The 20,333-nt window shown below is 39.9% G+C and overlaps 2 protein-coding genes across 2 annotated transcripts; one reads left to right on the top strand and one right to left on the bottom strand.

The window, feature by feature from the left end:
- Positions 1-2,829: 2,829 nt before the first annotated feature.
- On the top strand, positions 2,830-4,243 carry LOC137959982 (ethylene-responsive transcription factor 1-like). Its single transcript, XM_068807422.1, has one exon. It carries the CDS (start codon positions 2,848-2,850, stop codon positions 3,787-3,789), a length of 942 nt encoding a protein of 313 aa, XP_068663523.1. The 5' UTR covers positions 2,830-2,847; the 3' UTR covers positions 3,790-4,243.
- Positions 4,244-4,549: 306 nt separating this feature from the next.
- LOC137959972 (BTB/POZ domain-containing protein At5g03250-like) lies at positions 4,550-11,770 on the bottom strand. Its single transcript, XM_068807413.1, has 6 exons — positions 11,670-11,770; positions 7,439-7,508; positions 5,900-7,117; positions 5,257-5,747; positions 4,722-4,799; positions 4,550-4,592 (listed from the first exon to the last, which is right to left on the bottom strand). The coding sequence occupies exons 1-6, from the start codon at positions 11,726-11,728 to the stop codon at positions 4,574-4,576; spliced, it is 1,935 nt and encodes a 644-aa protein (XP_068663514.1). The 5' UTR covers positions 11,729-11,770; the 3' UTR covers positions 4,550-4,573.
- Between the last annotated feature and the right edge of the window lie 8,563 nt (positions 11,771-20,333).

Raw genomic sequence — 20,333 nt, 5'->3', positions numbered from 1 at the left:
AGCCTTCGACGAATGACTAAAGGCATTTCCAATGCGAGCCAGACCTCTCGTGCAATGGAAAGGCCAAAGGTTTTGGCCATTGCCTCCTCGGTGAGTGAGGAAAGGAGGAGGTTGAGAAGGTGTTGATCCATTGCTCTCCATTGCAAATATTCAGCAGTAGGGATGGTAGAATTTGTGGTAACAAAATGAGGTGGTGGTGTGATGGTTCCGTCCACATAGGTGAGAAGATAATTACTTTCCAAAGAAGAAGAAGTCGGCTTTTCCACAAGAGATATGACGTGGAAGAAAGTTTAATGGTAATTATATGGATGAGAGTATAAAAAGGGAGAATATGAGAAAAGGATCCAACGACCATTTTTTTTTTTGTAAAGCCATGTTGAACCGAGTTTGGTTCGAAGCGAACCCGATTTGTCTGAGCGAACCCAGTTTTATTTGTACGAACCAGGAGTTGGACGTCGCGATAGAAGCAAGACGATTCAACTTGTCTCTTTCGTTTTCAACGGCTTTCAAGCGGCGTTGCGGCGAGTGTCCGAGACGATTCAGCTTGTCTCCGACTGATTTCAGCTGGCGTTGCTTTTCTCGCTGGAGATGGTGGGATTCAACTCTTCTCTCTCGTTTCCGATTGCTTTGAGCTCGTCGAGCGATTGCACTATCTGGCCGAGGTTGGTGCTAGCCGAAAAATAATTTTCCGTCAAGTTGGGTGCTCTAGAGATCTCTCAGAGGGAACTCCTTTTCCGTTTCTGGGTTGGATGTTGAACGCGACTACAACGGCGGATGAGGGGTTACTCGTAAAAAAAAAAAATTGAATCAGGAGACAGGATCAACAAAGACTCCTGATACCATGTAAAGTTTTAAGAAAAACTCTTTATTCACACCTATTATAACTAAGATTACATTGAATATTTATACATAAAATGAAAACAGAAAGTAGTTATTTCTGGCTTGGATGGAAGCCTGGTATGTAGGCTTCCATTGCATTGCCGTTCACAATGAGTGTGAAAAAAAAGTGCCAAACTAGACTCAGTTACATAACGGTGTTTGTGTTATGCATATCCATTTTAGGTAGGTGTATATGGGTAAGAAATTTGATAATGGACAACTGCATGATGCAAAACATTCACCTTTTCACTCTCTTTTCTTTTGTGCAGGAATAAAAATTCTAAAGAGCACTACAGTCGAGTCCACTACTGAAATAAAGTCGAACAAAGCTCTCTTTGGCCTCGTGAAAGGGAGATTTTCAGAGTGCCCCCGGCATATCTGAAAACCATACGTCCTTTTGGCTCTTTGTTTTATTGATCTGTCTGGAGGTTTGGATTTGTTTATGGAAACCAAGACGAGCTTCCTTCAGGGGAACGATTTCTGTTAGAATTGCATCTTCAACATGGGATTATACGATAGAAGATAGTAGGATCCAGGTAAAAACAGTGGTAGTTTATCGTAATCTCTGCCTGTTTGAATATATGTGAGGACCCTCATCGAAAAGTGACTCGGATCTTAACGAAGACAAGACATTGTGCTTGAATCCTGTTTTTGAAGGGGATAAAAGCAATGATCTTCCTTCTTCTTCGGGTCTCCACCAAGCGAATTGAACGCTGATAGGTTCATGGAATGCTACCAGAGAGAAAACGACAAAAGATACTAAATTGGCACGCGAGATGCTTTCAATCTCCACGGAAAACCCAAAAGAATAAGGCTGAAGCCAGCTTTAAAGCCTCCATGATGCCGTTATTATATGATGTTAACCAAACTACTTCAATGGGGTCTAAGTCCTGACGAACCAAGGACTTTTTTTGATTAAAAATTTCATAGCAATGTGCCCACATGGTTCAAACATCTTTATGTGGGATGGTCCTTATTTTATTTGGTATAATAGGAAGGAATCTGTGGTTGTTGTTGCACCTCCCCCTCAACTTGCTTCACCGGAATCTATGCCTAATGTCTCGTTTAATGTCACTAGTTTTTATCCAATTACCCAAAAAATGAAAGAAAAAATGGAAAAGAAATATAGTTTCTCGACACGACCACCTTACCTATTCGGCCGATTGGGGTAGAAGATATTTTTTTTTGTAATTTAAATAAAATAATGAATGATTTATGGTCAAGAGAATGTCAACCTGATTGACCTATGTTCAATTGGACCTGATCATCTTTGTTGAGTCCTGAATGGTAATTTATGTAAATTGGATAAAAGAAGAAAGAGGTTGCCTTCTCTAACCTGACTCCAACCGTGTTTCTTACTAAATGAAGGTTTAAACGTGATTAGCAGGCATAATGAGCAAAGGTTGACAAACGCCCCATTTTTTTTTTTTTTTTACTATTACGTTCGTGAACCACCACCCAACATAAAATAACCGATACAACAGATCGTACGAGAGTTACGTGTGGCACAGAAAAATTCCACGTCAGCTTGGCTTCATCAACTGGGTCCGTCCACGTTGCATCCGCTCATTTGTTCACAAAATCCACCACGTCAGTCGTAATTTTCCCAACGAAGCGTGATGTCACCCGACTACGTCACCTTCCAGAAACAATTCTCAATTTACACAAATACCCTGCTTTGTCGTATCTGATACCCTGGTTTGGAAGTTGATAGATGTACTTTTATTATAAGATTGAGGGTGATTTGGTCAATGAGACGTCCACTTTCATCTAGAGTGGGAAAACGCCGTGAATTCAACCCCTCGTGCTGAAGATATTCGCCCAACGTCCAGGTGTTTTGACAACGACGTAGTGGCTAACGCCGTTAACTAACGGAAAGAAGGCTTCTCTTATTACTTTCTCCACCAGGATAAATATGTTCAGAAACCCATGCTTGGGTTCCCAATTATCTCTCGGGCGACTTCATCCATGGAAGACGCGCTCGATCGGATCCGTTCTCAGCTTCTCGAGGAGCCCCAGGTGCCCGGTGTCGTTCCATACTCGCCGGCCGAATCCTCCTTGACTGACTGTAGCTCCCCGGATCGCGTACCCCAAACTTACCCTCCTACCAAACGGCTTAAATGCGACTGCTCCCATTCCTCCGTCGAGAACGATGCCAACGAGGACGAGAAGTTTGTGCAGAGCGCTCTCAAACTCGACTGGAGCTCCGTGGACCTGGAGGATGTCGCCGGAGAAACGCCTGGGGTTCCTCCTCTGTCCTTGGACTTAAAGCTTCCTTCTTTCTGCAACTATGTCGGACCGACGGCGTTTGATGTGACCTCCACCGGGCTGAGAAGCAGTAGCGCCGGCAGCTGCTTGAGCCCGTGCCTTGGTAATTACTGGGAGAAGCTGCCGCTCAACGAGAACGATTCCGAAGAGATGGTTCTTTACGGAGTTTTGAAAGAAGCCTCGTTGAGAGGGTGGGAGCCAATCGTGCTAGCGGCTAACTCCAACCCACCGCCACTGTCGTCAGCATCGGCTACTCCTCTGCCAAACCCCAAGCCGGCAAGGGAGGACGCCGCAAGCCCGACACCGACAAAGAGGAAACGTGGGGGTGGTCCACATTACCGTGGGGTGAGGGAGAGGCCGTGGGGGAAGTTCGCGGCTGAGATTCGGGATTCGGCTCGGCATGGCGCGAGAGTGTGGTTGGGGACGTTTGATACCGCTGAGGAAGCTGCGACAGCCTACGACCGAGCGGCATATAAGATGCGCGGGGCCCGTGCGCTGTTGAATTTCGCTCACAGCGTCGACACGATGAAGCAGGCCGACAGCAAAGGAGTACAGTCGCGGAGTCCGGTGGACGTGAAGGTTGAGTCGGCAGGTATGAGGGGTGAGGGCGGAGAAAAGGCAATAGCTACAAGGTCAAGTTGAAGCAGAATCCAGTATTTTCCAGTAGAGAAGACAATCAGAACGTATGTAGATCCTCAGGGCTTACCCGTCTGTTCGTCGAGTTCAAACTAGCTACAGTACTGAATCTATTCAGACAGTTTGGTGGGATCAACACGCCCAAGCCCCAAGTCTCCTTGCTTTAAGAGAATCTCGTCAAGAAATAATAGGCAGATGGATCGATGGCATTTACAGGAAACGTGCAATTGGAGCTCTCTCTCTCTCTTTTTATTTTTATTTGTATTACTTATTGTTTCATTTGTTCTTTACTCTCTCTTTCTCTCTCTCTCTCTCTCGGCCTGCTCGCTTTGAATTGTGCTTGTATAAATGTACAGTAGATGTGATAATCAATAATGTGTCATCCAGTATTGGCTCCGTGCTTGAACAGACCAGACCAACTTTTTTTTTTTCTGAAATGAAAGGTGCAAGTGATCCATGGAAAGAAGTCTTGGCGAGAGAAATAGGAAAACGGGGAGGGGTGTGTGTGGGTTTGGACGCTATCCGTAATCTTCAGAAAGCGGCCTTTCTTGTATTTATGGCTACTGATGGCGGGGCCATTGCAGAAGCAAGTTGTGAAGTTGAAAGCTGCTGGTTAGGGAGTCGCTTGAGGAAGGAATCTCTTTCCTGACGCGACATAAGCCAAGAGCTAGAAAACTTCCGTGGTCCCAAACGGAGCCTGTCTTCTGCAGAAAACAAATTGCATTTGAAACCAAACCCAACTGAGCCAGTAGTATCACAGTATTTGGGACCCCTCAACGAGGCACTGCCATTATCCTTTTGGAGAATCACTAGAAAGTAGAAACAAGAAATTGCATCAGGCATCACCTCAACTGCTATCACTTTTCCTCCAATTACTTCTCTTAATCATTTTAAAAAAAACAAAAAAACTTCAATTGGACGTGTTCAGGAAGCTGAACCTGCATTTGGGACCCCATAATCCAGTTGGATCATTCTCATTCTTTGAACTTTGAGAGTCAAAACTCAGACGGGAATTGCTGCTTTTATCATTAATCAAAGTCGAATGAGATAATGAGAGTAGTTGAGAGTCATCATATTATACAAACAGGATATTTAATATAAACAGTAGTAGGTAGCACCGAGATTATTCCCAAGCCTCAAAACATGTTTAAAAGAGACATTACGAATTGATCTTCAAATCTGGTTTAAACACACTGAAGACATAAAAGGCACTAAAGCAAAAGTAGAAGCTTGATTGACCAAAAGAATAATCTGATGCTACAGTATAGGCATGGTGACATTTGCTAAAGCCTTGGGAAACATGGATTATGACAATCCTAGACGGGCAAAAAGAATGACAAACTATGACGTATACATTTTACAACATGCATACGCATATACGCATGTAGGTATTTTAGTCGGTCTAAATGGGTGCACAGAAGAATGTGTTAGATTCATAATTTGTAAAATTCAAACTACAATCAACCAACTCACTCCTTTGGTGACTCTGGCTGCATGGTGAGAGGTGGTTCTTTAGCATTAGTAGGCTGATGTTTGCCTCTGAACCAGAGCTTTCTGATCAAACTGTTCCAGGTACTCTTTGGCTTCCCCAACATCTCAATCTCCTGCCGCATGCTTAGGCACTCCTTTTCTAGCTCTTGCACACGCAGCTTCATGTCATCCATACCAATACTAGAAACTTCCCTCGAGCCAAGGGCACAATCCACTTCACCAGATGGATCAGTGTTTCTAAGCCCAAGGGTCCCATGGGAAGCCTGAGTATTTTCAAGATTATCTGATACAAAGAACCAACCAGCAATGGATGTTCGGAGTCGAAGCTGTTCAAAGAAGAGGACTTGGACGACTACTCTGAGGGGTAGCCTCTCATTCTGAGCAGCATGAGTGCATGCCTCCAATGAGAGCTTCTGACAGTTCATAAGTCTGCACAGCTGCTCCCGCTCTGAATCAGTTAGCCATGGGTGGGACTGCAATGGAGAAAGTGTAATTAGGATTTTATCACATTTTATATCATTTATATATTAATTCACATACACACGTAATTATACGAAAAGAGTATCTTTAGCAGTTAAATCCACAAAAGGTAGCTTCCACTTGAAGGAGCAGGAATTTGTGTTACCTTCAGGTAAATGTCAATGGCACGGTATATTCCATCATCTAGTTGTCTGGCATAATCAGGGATCATAGATGCAAGCGACTGAAACTTCTGGAATTTCAAGTTAACGTCAGGGGCTATTTCAGCAAGGTACCCATCTACCAGCTTGGCCACCAGAGTCATTGGAGTCAGAGAAGGAGAACCCACCAATTGCGCATCATCCACAATACAAGGAGAAGATACATTAGCTGCATGGTCCAATGACATAAAATGATGGAGAATGCGCTGAACACAGTCAACATCATAAAGGGTCTCCACTGAGTACCCCAAGTTTGGAATAAGAAGATCCTCCAATGCTGCTTCATCCAACTGAACCCCAATCCTTTTTTCTAGATTCTCTCTACTTGAGGGGCTTGCATGTAAAATCATGGCAGTTCGGAGCAATCCAAGCAGGAACTTCGTTGATGTGACACATTTCTTTGAAGGCAGCAAATCCACAATCTCTTCAAGAAGCGATCTCTGCTCACTCTCTGGGAGGACTGAAATTGAAGTTCCAGGTGGGACTCTGGTGGTACTCTCACAGAAACTGGAATGCCGACTAAGTCCAGGGATATACCTCTCTCCATAGAACATGAGGGATCCAGCTATACTTTCAGAATTCATGCCTCTTGCTTCAACAGCCTCAATTACCCTTTTATATAAGTTTAAGTTAAGAAAGGACACATCTTCATACCACCAATCTTCTTCCACTACTTTTGGCTTGGCTGTCACCACTATTCCATTCCATAAGGCCCTTGTGTTAGGACTTTGGCTGGCACAATCAGACATGGGCCAACTGAACAAGGTGGGGTCTACACAAGCTTTAACAGCTAGAGAGTTGATGCATCTTGAGACAATGTGGAGCTCTTCTGCCTGAAGTAGAACATCCTCACAAGTTTTGAGAGCTGTTATTGTGTCCTTCCAGCTGCCAAAAACTTCAATAAGAAAGACTTCTGTTTGAGAAATGAGATTCCCTTCTCCATGATTTTCAGTCATTTGAAGGTGCTCGGCTGCACACCGTAGGGCCACAACGTTGAATGCTGTGAGTTCTATTTTAACACCATAGCAGAATTTTGCCACAAGTTCAAATGATTTGGCTCCACCAGGGATATCATTAAGATTCAATTTGCAGCTTGGTCCTTCTTCCCCAGAGAGATCTCCAATCATTTTTTCAAGGACCCCACTCCTTGAAAGCATTGGAAACTGCAAGAATGTGTAAACTTCAGGCAAGGGCTGAACCAGGTAGAAAAGAGACAAATAATAGAAAGCACAGTAAAAGTATGGCATTGTTGCCCTATCTTTTAAGGGGTGTTAACATGTTCTGATTTGAAGGAAAATAGAAGCTTGTACCAAATTTTAGCAATGGACTAACCATTTCCTAAGAGAACTTGTTTATCAAATAACAGATAAAACGCAGCTAAACATAGTAAGAGATCAAATTCTCTATGCCCATGCATTCATGAGAAAGCAGCCAGATAACAGACCAAGCAAGCTTGAAGGGCCAAAAAAGACAAATTAAAGCACCTTATGGAGATGAAAGAACATGTCTGCAACTTGAACAACAATATCACTAGGAAGTCCTGTTGTGCAAACCCTGTAAAAATTCATATTAGCATGCAGGCTATCAAGTTAATGAGAAAAAAAAAGAGTTTAATAGTGCCAAAGAGTCTTTGGACCTACATTACATATACTACTGAAAGAAACATTCTGACATGAAAAATTATTTCCATCCTAGTTTATCAGTGACAGGGGAATTGAAAACAAACATTAGAAGAGAAAAATGTATGAGCTCACATGTAGATAATAAAGGCAAAATAAATTCTTAAAATTTGCTTCTGTTTGACTGAAGCCCCAATTGGATGATGAAAACATGTAAAGAACAAGACTCCATTTGAAACTATCAAAAGACGTTTCTTATGGAGGGGCTAGCCATGGGTTCAAGTATCACTTAGTTGGAAGATGTTTGTATGCCCAAGCATCTTCGAGGGCTTGGAATCTGGTACACTAGAGATATGGGATAGGTCCTCCTGTTTATTTGGTTCTCGAAGCTTAACTCCATTTCTGCCACCATTTGGAAGCCTATGGTTATTGCAAAACTTTGGATGACCGATAGAGATGGATCTTGGAGTATAGACATCAGCACCTATCTCCAATTTGGAGATCTATCTTCCACCTTCTTCCAGTCTTCTGCTCGACAATCCGATTTTTGTTGGAGATGGATCTATTCTGAACTTCTGGACTCATTGGTGGAGTGGGAGTGTTCACCTCCTTGATTTTGATTCCTTCCAATCCCTATTGCAGCTTAAGACACGCTGAGATATGACTGTTGCAGGGAAATGGATCTTGGAATCTGCATTTTTGAAGGGGGCTTAATGATGAGGAAGCTGTGGTTGTTTTTAATCTTGTTGATGGCCTTAGCCCTGAGAAGATTCGGGCACACGTGAAGGACAAAATGATTTGGCTTCCCAAGAACAACGATCGTTTTATAGTTTCTTCTGCTTATCGGCATATTATGGGTTGGATGGGCCCCTGGATTGAGCATGATGCTTCTGTAGCTTGGCGTGTCATGGCCCCATACAAGATTAAGTTCTTTCTCTAAAGTGCTTGCCTTAACAAGATTCTTACTACAGATAACCTTCGAAAGTGAAGCAATGTAATTCCTGGTTCCTTATGCTCCTTCTGCAACATGGAAGAGGAAACCGTCAGTCACCTCCTACTGCATTGCTCCTTCACCAAGCAAGGTTGGTTCTCCCTTCTTGGTAGATTGGACATTCAGTTCTGTCTACCTTAAGACTTTTGTGGGATGAGTCGTCTGTCCCTTGGGATTGGCAAACTTCTCCTCTCAGCCTACATTACTCATATTCCCTGGTGCCTCTGTAAAGAAAGAAATAGCCAATGTTGCAACTGCAAGTACAGCACTGAAAATGATGTCATTTGCCATGCCACTGGCCTTGTGAATGCTTGTCTTCACACCATGAAGGAGTTTGACAGCCTCTGAATGCCCCTCTTTGCACCAATTGGTGTGCGATTGATAAGATGTCCGTCCCTCCCAGGACTCCTACACTTGTGAGTTGGCAACCTCCCCCACAGGGGCCTTCAAGCTCAATTTCAATGGTAGTGCCCTTGGAAGCCTTGAACTTGCACGCTTTGGTGGAGTGTTTTGTGATGCTGATGGTAACTCTCTCATTTCATACTCCGGCCCCTTGGCTGTGGCTGACTCTACAGTGTGGAGCTATCCACCCTCCTGCATGGGCTCATCATTGTTCGGGACGGCCTTAATGGACCTCTCATCATTGAAGGCGACTCAAAGTAGTGATTGGCTGGTGCTCCTCCCCGTCGGATCCTCCGCATCATTGAGATGTTTTTTTGGATATTTTAGATATTATATCCTCCATATCAAGTACTTGGTATCATGTTCCCAGATCAGCAAATTTTGTTGAATCTTGTACTAAACTAGGAGCGTCTCTGCAATCTCTTGCAGTAAGGGAAGTGTTTGTTTTGTTCTCTCTTTGCTCCTATCTTTAATTTCGATAAAGGTAGGAGCGAGGAAAACTACACAAGAACTTAGTCTTTGTACTTAAAATTTAAAGTAGTCTAAACACTCCCTTAAGAACAGCTAAGATATTGTCCGTAACAGTATTTGATTGAGAACTAATTCTTAGACCCTGCAAACCAAAGAGAGAGATGCTGGACCACAACATAAGATATGCAATCTCATAACCATTCAAGTTCTATGCCAACTGCTATGGTTCATATCCAGAATCCATCTCTAGCACACTGAGTTTTGAGTTCTGTACTATAATTTTATTTAACTCAATAAGAGATGTTACACATTGTCTGCAAATGTTATTGTGATGAAATCAGGATATACTTTGGAAACAATTGCATGGTCTGCTCTTTTCATGTAAAAGCAAAAAACAATGTTCCTAGTTCTAGCATAAAGATGTTTGCTTAAAGATCAAAGATAATAAGAAACTTCTGATGTGATGAAACTGGAATAGTTAAGGAAAAGATTTGGATAAAAGAGAGTCAAATCAAAATGTGTGCACCACAAATATCTGGTGCAGAAAAAAAAAACATGAATATGATGCTGACTTGAACTTTATCCTTAAATAGTAATTTTCACACCTGTTGGTCTGTAGTACATTGGTTTTAGTATAGCAAATTTTCTTAGCTAGGTTTCCTGTGAAGTGATACTACTAGTAGCCAATAAACCCTCATCTGGATTATTGGAGGAAGCAATGTTATGACATCTTTCTTATTCCATTCAATCGCAGATTTAGAGGACTTCACTTCTACTTAATATCCTGTATAAATCAAACACCCCTCTCTGAACATTCCAGGTCAGCCTAAGGGAATAATGCAGTCAGTAACTGTAGGTGGAGAAATTTCAGAATTAGAGTTAAACACTTTACCACACCTTAATTTCATAATAAGTTTACAACTAAGGGATTCATAAGACCTTCAATTTTCTCCCCATACCATCAGAATTCTTGCCAGGAGAATTAGCTAGCTAGAAGCATTTTCTTTTGTGAATCAAATCACAAACAAATGATCCACAAACATGAAAAACAGCAGCATAGACAACTGTATAGAGAAACATCGGTGAGCCAAGTTAGTAACTGTTTTCTCCAAAACTCCAGATTTTTCCCCTTTGAAAATGAGCAAGTGACTTCAAATGAAGTTGGACACAGCTTTTGGGATGTTAATACATGCATATTCTAAAGTAGTACAAGGGTTTAAAATCACTTGGATATCCAAATTCATCCATTAGCATGAAGTGTAGCTAGACTAGGATGAGCTACTGACACATATTATGGGTGCTGCTTAATTTACTATCCAATCGCAAAATGCAGCTTCCTTGTAAGTTGCTAATGCCCACAATAGAAACCACAAAGAAAAGGGAATCTGGAAAGTAGCTTCTATTCTATTCTTTCTCTCATATGACCTTAATGCCCTGTTTGTTTCAGTGAGATATGCTTAGGCTCACAGGACCTGCTAATTTGTAAAATCTTAGGCAGACAAAACAAACAGTTGAACACTAAGCAATCCCAGTCCTCTGGTCATGAGCTTCAGAGAGAACTCCTATCACCATAGTCATCAACAGTTTACGTTGAGTAAACTCTAGTAAGACTACGACTTTCTGATTAAGGAACCAAACTGAACTTGTGCATTTCATGATAAAGGAAGAAATCATTTTCTTCGAAGTCGTTTAGATTCTCTGCTTGGGCCTAGATCGATTGTTAAAAATGTTCACCCATCGCTTACACAGAAGTGTGCGTTATAATGGACTAAAAATTATGTTAATTAAGCAGCTCCGACGCCTTTACCATACAGACCGAATCTTCCTAAATAGGTAGACAGATGAACGATAAACAAGATTGCATGTTGCTGTATAGACTCACATTTGTATCCTCGTTTCCTGTATAATGTCTTTCGCACAAAAACTGACAACAATCTGTCTTAGTGAGGTCATACATCCATACAAAAAAATATAATAGATACATAATAGGTGAGTCCATTCTAATTGATGGAGAAGACATTATCAAGATATGACAAACGACGCTGAAGCCATCCAGATATGTCGAATTACAGACAAAGTTGAAATTTACTTATAAATAAAACCATTCTCCCTGAAAACTGTGAGACCTGATCGAAACAGAAATTGAGAGAAAGGAGCGAGAAAGTCGATCTGGCAAACTGCTATTCCAAAAATACGTAAAAAAGAAAGATATGAGTTCGCATGATCACTCACCACGTTTCGCCATCACGTTGGAAAACTTCTGGCTTTGAACCCAGCCTCATACAAGCCATTTTAAATTTTGGGTAATCTGTCCGTTTCCTCTTTATGTTTTTTCAGAGGGGTGAAAGTGTAGTGGACGCTTCAACTCCCCATGAAGGAAATAAACCCCGCAGGGACAGGGACTGAGGGAAGAAAAGAAGCGTGAGAATTGAAAGTTTTGTCTCTTTGTATTCCTCAATTTTCCCTGTTTTTTGCACCGTTATTGAAATAAAAAATAAAATTACAATTTACAATAATAATAATAATAATAATAATAATAATAATAATAATAATCTTTGGTTCTTCGTTTGATGGGAGGAGATGCAATGGTCCGGGTCTCAAGGAGAAAGGGGAAAAGTTGTTTTCGCTGTTATGAGCATCCAAGGCCAATAACACTGAGACAGTTCGTCAACTTCCTGAAAATCCTCCATGGGTAGATTTGCTTGTTTTTAACTGAAGCCTGGAAGCCTATCACAAAGAAGTCACTAAACGTTGGGCTCCTCATGCATTTATTTGATCGAAGCTGTGAGTTTACCGGCTCCCTTTTTCCAATCATCGCTAGTTGATGCATTGAGGTCACAGCTATTGGCTCAAGAGAAAACATTGGAACGAATTCATGCATGTGCAGTCATTAAGGCCTCTTTAGTGACCTCGGTGGAAATTTGATTCTAGTAAACCTCGGTATAAATTTTTATTAGTGACTTACTAGAAAGTTATGTTTACTACTAAGCTATTAGTACATTTTTTCAAAGAAATAGATAGAAATTGTTCAAAAATTTAAGTATATTACCATACTTCTATCATTAGCTTCTAGTAAAATAAGTTTCTTCATTTATCTTTTCTCCTCCTTGATTTTGAGATCATAGGCTGGTTAATTTCTTCCTCTAAATCATCTTATCTTCTTCTTAATCCACTTCAAGCTCTACATCATCCCCATCATTGACTTCTATTAGCTCCTCTCTTTCAATCCTTTCATCAATGTTATATGATATCCTTATATAATTGTTTATAATACATGCAATGACAATTTTCACTTTAGACTTGCTCCAACATATGGCTTCTCAATGATAAGTTGAAAGGATAGATAAAATTGAAGCCCCAATGTCTTTCCAATATATGGCATTCCAGCTTGTAAGAATTTTCCAAGTAGATATGCAATTTTGGGCAATTTTAGGGTACTAATAGTCCTTGAAAATGTGTTTCTAGTTGGAAATGCTTTTCCAATATTTCTGGGCAATGACACTAATAGGACTAAGGATACAATAACTTCTTATACTTAGACATTGAGTCTTCATTATTTAGGAAGTCACGATCAAGTATAGGACTATGACAAACCACACTAACTCCAAATACTTGATGAATAAAGCACCCAATATTACATTGACTTCTTCCAATAAACTCCATTAGCCGATTTCCACTTTTGTTAGAAGATGGGTTCAAACCGAAATGACCAAGGAAAAGGTCCACATGTCCAAGAGAGTTGGCATGATGGTAAATAAGAAGTCATCTCATAAAGATGACACAATGATGTAATTAGCCAAGAAGAACATGTCTACTTATGTCTTTTCTTATGTAAAACTTGTAGCCCTGAGGGGCATTATAGACATTTTAACATCCTTTCAAAAACTATAAATAGATGTCATTGGTTTGGGGTAGTGCATCAAACTCTCTCTTTTTCTTTCAATTCGTCCAAGCATTCTCTCTTGTGTCTCTCTCCCTTTTCTCTCTTCTGTAGTCGAGCTCTTGCTATTGCTTTCTTTCCTCCCTCTTCTTCTCTTCTTTTCTTCTCCTTCTCCCCTCTCTCACTACCTTGATCGAGGTTCATATCATGGGATCCTAAATTTTACATGATATCAAACCATAGGATTTAGGATCCCCACGTTGAAGTGAAGCTCAAGTTTTTTTAGTGATCAAAGTCTTATGTAAGTCACTCTTGAAGCAAGGATTTGAGCTAAGGGAAAGATAAGTTTTTCTCGATATTCATCCTTCACACTCTTTTACAACAAGATTGCTGAGCCCTAGATCTATGTTTTTTGAATCAAGATGTGATGATTTTCTTATAGAGATCATGAAGTTATTCGTTGGTTTTTGAAGAAGAAGTTATAATCTTGTTTACTCGAAGTATAAGTTTTTTTATATCAAATTCGGTTACTTGCATGAAAGTTATCATTTTCTGTGATGGAATTTTTTTAGAAGACTTAGTTGGTATTTGCATGAGACTAAGCTCGATCTCATATGATTAAAGGACTGATTTTTTTATCTAAAAAGATCTGCTTTAAATTCGGTTTTATGCTACTCTTATCAATCTTCTCAAATTAAGCATGAAGGTTGGTTTTTTAGGTTTGCCAAACATGAACAATAGTAATTGGTGGATTTTTTTTTTTGATAATTGCACTCCTTTCTCTCCCTCCCATGTTGGGAATAATAGAAGATTTACTTGCCCAGATATTTCAATAAAAATGGTAAGAAAAACTATTATTTTTTACTACTAAGCTCGACGCCATTCAAGGAATGAAACTTCCTTTATAGAACTTCTCTGGCCAGCCACAAATTTTGTGAGATTTTGTTGGTGATTTGGAAAGATTACAAGAATCTAATTTGATATCCTTGAGTATTAAAGCAAGAAAATATTGATTTTTTGGTAAGTGGTGCCATAATACAAGGGAAAGTTCCCTTATTTATATTTGAAAGTGGCCGATGTTATGAAAGATCTTCTAAAGATCGCGATTTGGTGGATAATATGATTATCACTTTTTGTATTAAGAGAGGCATGATTTTTTGGCTGCCAAGAGTTTTCTTTATTAAGTGCATAATTAATTGACCAAAGTCAATAATTGAGTTCAAGTTGAAATTAGAAGATTGGGCATAGATTCTTCCTTGAGCCGAGTTGGTTCAAGTTGACACTTACTTGGGCTCTTTGATTTGGTTTGGTTAAGCTTGGAAATTACTTTATTCCTTCATCCTTTACATGTTTTACTTGCCTACCATGGCTGAAGAACATAGTGGAAGTAAGAACGATATTCTTAGGATTAACACCATACCCTTAAGAGGGTTATCTAATTATTTGAGCTGGTCAAAATTGGTTAGGATATTCCTTATTACCATTAGTCACATGACCAAGCAAAGACCACCTATTGATGAAGAAGATATGAATTACAATAAGTGGTTGAAAAATGATACCTTGGTGATTAGTTGGATTATAAACATGGAGGAGCAAATAGCTAATAATGTAATTCATCTAGAGACGACTAAACAAATCAGGGATGCATGTTATATGATCTTTTACAAAACATGTTCAATTCCAAACAAGGAGACAACTTACATGAGTACTTGACAAGATTATCAGAGGTCTCATTCTAGAGTGGAAGTTAACTCAACCTTACTCCATTGAAATCTCTATTCAAGAAAAATAGAGGAAGGCCTTAGCAATAATTATTTGTCTAGCAAACATCAAGTCTTACCTTGAGGTTGCCAAAACTCAACTCCTTAGCTCCTCTGCTATTCCAACATTTGATGATGCATGTGCTTCCTTACTCAGAATTTCATATCCTTCTTTCACCTCTCGTAATGAAGTATCATTAGCCATGTACTCTGGTAATAGGGTACATCCACCAACCGAGGCCGTGGTAAAATTTATTGAGGAGGCCGAGGAAGAGGTGAAATGAATGGTCCAGGCAGAACAGACAAATAGAGATGCACTTACTATGGGAGGTCCAACCATACTATAAAAAAATGTTGGAAACTCCACAGAAAGCCATATTGGTCTAGGACTGATCGGGCCTCAGTCAACAATTAAAAGGAGGACAAGTCTGAACCATAGTCAAACAAAAAGACCATCACTAATGATGAGTATGAACCATTCCAGATAATGAATACTCTGATGGTATCTCCTATTACATCTTTCACTACTGCTACTGCCACCGCCGCTTTAGGTATGCTTCCTGCCACTACCTTTTCTTCATCTTGGATTATTGACTCAGGGGCCTCAGAGTATCTCACAGGTAACAAAGGTCTTCTACATTCTTTATCTCCATGCCTCTCAAATAAATTTGTTACCATAGCTGATGGATCCCAAACTGAAGTTCTCGGGAAAGGATCCACCTCTGTTACAACATCACTTCTACTCAAAGATATCCTATTTGTTCCAAATTTTTCCTTGAACCTATTGTCTATCTGTCAACTTACTAAACACTTTAATTGTTCCATCACCTTCTCACCCTCTTCTTGTGTGTTGCAAGATCTAACGAGAAGTCGGTGATTGGTGGAGGCCGTGAACAAAGGGGACTTTACTACTTGGACTTGCCTCAAATAAATACAATCTTAACCATGCAAACTTAGGCAAGATTATGGCACATTTGATTGGGATACCCCTCAACACCATCTCTTCAACATCTCTTTCCAGCATTGAAAAATTTCTTAGTTTGAAATTGTGAAGTGTGTCAACTAAGCAAACACCAGAGGATCACGTACTCTCCTCGGACTGAACTCAAAGGTGTTGCTCCTTTTTCCTTGATCTACATTAATGTATGGGGACCCTTAAGTGTCTCAAATATTTCCAAAGTTAAGTATTTTATCACCTTTATTGATGATTTTACTCAAGTCACATGGATATTCCTCTTTCAAGGGAGATATGAAATTTTATCTATTTTTAAGTCCTTTCATGCTATGGTGGCCACTTAATTTGGCAAAAAAATAGAAGTATTTCACTCTGATAATGCCAAAGAGTATCTCTCTAGTGACCTTGACTCTTTTTTTCAAGAAAATGACATTATCCATCAGATATCTTGTGTCTAAACCCCTCAACAGAACGATGTAGCCAAACGAAAGAACCAACATCTCCTGGAGGTAGCTCGCGGCTTACTATAACTACATGAAAGCACCATACTTCTACTGGCCATATGCCATCCTTACTGTGTGCTTTCTTATTAATAGGTTACTCTATTCCGTCCTCGATTATAAATCCTCATACTCTTTATTATTTCAAAATGATGAACCATTTTCACTTCCTTTAAGAGTCTTCGAGTGCACATATTTTGTTCATGTTACATTAACTCAAAGAAATAAACTTGACCCTCTATCAAGTGTATCTTCTATTAAGGAATAGTCCCACATGGATTAGTGAATACAAATATCTTGAGTTTATTAGTGGGGATAAAAACTTCCTAAGTTGACTAGTCATTTTAGGATGGGCCTTGGACCCAGCTTCACATGGTATCAAAGCAGGTATTGATATGTGAGCCTCCACCCAATTGTCCACTTATAGAGCCACAAAAGAGGGCATACAAGTGAGTGGGGAGTGTTAAGTAATAGTCCCATATGGATTAGTAAATACAAATATCTTGAATTTATTAGTTGGGAAAGAGGTTTCCTAAGTTGGCTAGTCATTTTAGGATGAACCTTGGACCCAACTTCACATCTTCTTAGGATACTCACACACACAAAAGGGTTATGTTAGTTATAAACCTTGTCTCTGAAGGTTACTTGTGTATGGGGATGTGACCTTATTTAAAGACACTTCATACTACTCTGTCGAAAATGCTCCTTCGGGTCTCTCATTTGTACAAGCCTATCCTTGATCGGTTGTGCCCTGTGATGTGGACACTCTTCAACCCTTTGAAGCATTGGCTGATACCACACCTGTAGAGTTTATGGATCCCACCAAGGTAAGTCCATCTCCATCTACTCATGTTCCATTTGGACCACAAGATGATACTCGATACCCTTAAGGAAAGAACCCAAAATGTGTACTCAACCCTCTACTTCTCACCCAATATATAATTTTGTGTCTCACCATTGTTTGTTCTCTTCATGTTGTTAACTTCTTGCATTTATCTCTTTCATCTCCCTACCACATTCCTATCAGATGGCTCTGAGGTATCCAAGATGGAAGGTGGCACTGGAAGAAGAAATGCAAGCACTATATGAGAATAAGACATGGCCTCTAGTTTCCCTTCCTTCAGACAAGAAACATGTGGGCTATAAGTTGGTTTATACCATTAAACATAATCTAGATGGATCAATTGCTCACCTTAAGGCATGCCTCATTACCAAAGGCTATACTTAGTACTATGGAATCGATTATGGAGAAATATTCTCTCTGGTGGCCAAATTGAACTTGGTTCGTATATTGTTATCCCTTGCTGCTAATTCTTTCTAGATGGTATATCAACTTGATGTAAAAATATTTTTTTGAATGGGGATATTAAAGAAGAAATATATATGCAACAAGCACCTAGATTTTTGGTTGAAGGGGAGTCTGAAACAATCTCCTCGTGTGTGGTTTGACAAATTTAGCCAAAGATTGATTCGGGTTGGATTTCATCGATACTCAGTTGAAGTAGATCACTTCGTATTAATTAAAGATACCCCAGAAGGGAAAGTACTTCTGGCAATCTAGGTAAATGATATTGTCTTAACCAGTAGTAATTTAGATGACATTTAAGAGGCCAAAAAGAAGATATGCAAAGAGTTAAAAACAAAAAAATTTGGGCTACTTAAATACATTCTTGGTATTGAAGTATTACAGTCCAAACATGCCATTTGCCAAGAAAATGACCAAGTTTTTAGTTTGTATGGACCGACGAAATTGGATTTCGCGGTAGGGGAAAAAAAAGAGAAGCGAAAAATCGTAATGTAGAAGTTATAAAGAGAATATAGGATTGAATTATTTATGGGTGAGCTATGGGAAAATGATGATACAATTTCTCACTATAAATTTTTAATCGTGCTCAAAGGATCACCCTAGAATTCATTTTCACTATCCATTTTCTAAGTGACCTACTTAATTTCTAAGTAGAAGTTTAATGGTAACAAGTTAGGCCCCTATTTAATACCCATTCAACCTGAAATGAAAGAAGGTATTTATTATCCATTTCTTTACTCATTTAAATAAATAAGTGATATAGAAACATTTAAAAAATTAAAAATCTAAATATTCATAAAAATGAACCATAATAAAAAAAAATCAATACATATTGAGGTTAGATAGAAGGAAGTGGTTTGCTTCCTCTTGCATAATAATCCTAATTTTTTTCTAATGTTTATAAAAAAGATTGATGAGAAAGGACGAGAAGCAACAAATTCCCTCTCCCCTCCCAAGTAATTCATGTCAAAAGTTGGGCTTACTCCCTCTTCTTTTCTCTCTGATCCATTCTGTGAGGAGAAAGGAGGACCACAAGATGATACTCAACCTACAACCTTAAAAGAAAACCCAAAACTTGTACTCGACCCTCTACTTCTCACCCAATATACAATTTTGTATCTCACCATTGTTTGTCCTCTTCATTTTGTTAATTTTTTGCATGTATCTCTTCCATCTCCCTACCATATTTCTATCTGGAGGATCTGAGGTATCCAAGATGGAAGGTGGCACTGGAAGAAGAACTGCAAGTACTATATGAGAATCAAACATGGACTCTAGTTCCCCTTCCTTCAGACAAGAAACTCGTGGGCTATAAGTTGGTTTATACCGTTAAACATAATCTAGATGGATCAGTTGCTCGCCTTAAGGCATGCCTCATTACGAAAGGCTATACTCAATACTATAGAATCAATTATGAAGAAATATTCTCTTCGGTTGCCAAATTGAACTTGGTTTGTACATTGTTATCCCTTGCTACTAATTCTGTCTGGATGGTATATCAGCTCGATGTAAAAATAGTTTTTTGAATGAGGATATTAAGGAAGAAATATATATGTAACAAGCACCTAGATTTGTGGTTGAGGGGGAGTCGGTATGCAGATTGAGAAAATCTCTATATGGTCTGATGATAGATGTCATATTCTGACATGAGAACTAGGTTAATTATAATAGAATAACCTTTATAATTGTGTTATAGGTGGTTATTTATCAGTTTTCAAATGAACGTGCATTTATTGAATTTGGCATTAATCACTGTCTATATAGCATATTTTTCTCTCCTAAATTATATTTTATTGCTTTTAGGGTTTATTTATTCCTGAAATGCTTTTTATGGATTCAATTATGAAATTTCAAGAGAATTTTGGTGGAGAAGGAGATAATTACCAAAATGCCCTTAGTGAAATAGAGGTGATTTTTAGGGCAAATCATTTTAAAACAAAGAAAATCGTATTAAAGGGAAAAGGGGAGCGTCGACGGGGCATCGACCAAAACAGAGCACCGTGGACCGAAACAGGGGAAGACCCGAGAGGAGTTTGCCACCATCGTTTGCCGTGCCACCATCGTCCACCGCCATCCGGCAACTGAGAACAAACCTGAGGAGAGCTCGAGAGAGTCTCAGTCGAGGTGAGTTCGACAGTGCCAGTTTCTGCTCGCCAGGCCGAGAGGTGATCCGAGAGGGCTTCTCCGTTGCCAATTCCGCATTCCGACCATTCTCCTGTGTCGATTACATATTTTCGACCATTCCAGGAGCTATTCCGACTCCGACCGAGACTCGAGAGAGCCGGTCAGAGGACTTCAGCTCTGTTTCATTCTTCCCCAGACGTCATCTCCGTCCGTCGGCTTCTATCCTTCGTCGTCGGTGTCATCTCTACCTTTGGCCACTCACTCTTGCTACCCGAAGCCATCAATCTCGGGAAATTGCAGCACCCGTGAGAACGAGTTGCTGCCCGAGCGAGAGGAAGGAGAAGGGGAGTAATTCATCATTTTGGAATTTA

Source organism: Aristolochia californica, unplaced genomic scaffold (assembly GCF_029961685.1).
Source record: "Aristolochia californica isolate CCGP_79_NKW_82.1479 unplaced genomic scaffold, dmAriCali1.0.hap1 SCAF_1, whole genome shotgun sequence".
Classification (NCBI taxonomy): Eukaryota; Viridiplantae; Streptophyta; class Magnoliopsida; order Piperales; family Aristolochiaceae; genus Aristolochia; species Aristolochia californica.
This window is presented reverse-complemented; position numbering and strand designations above follow the sequence as displayed.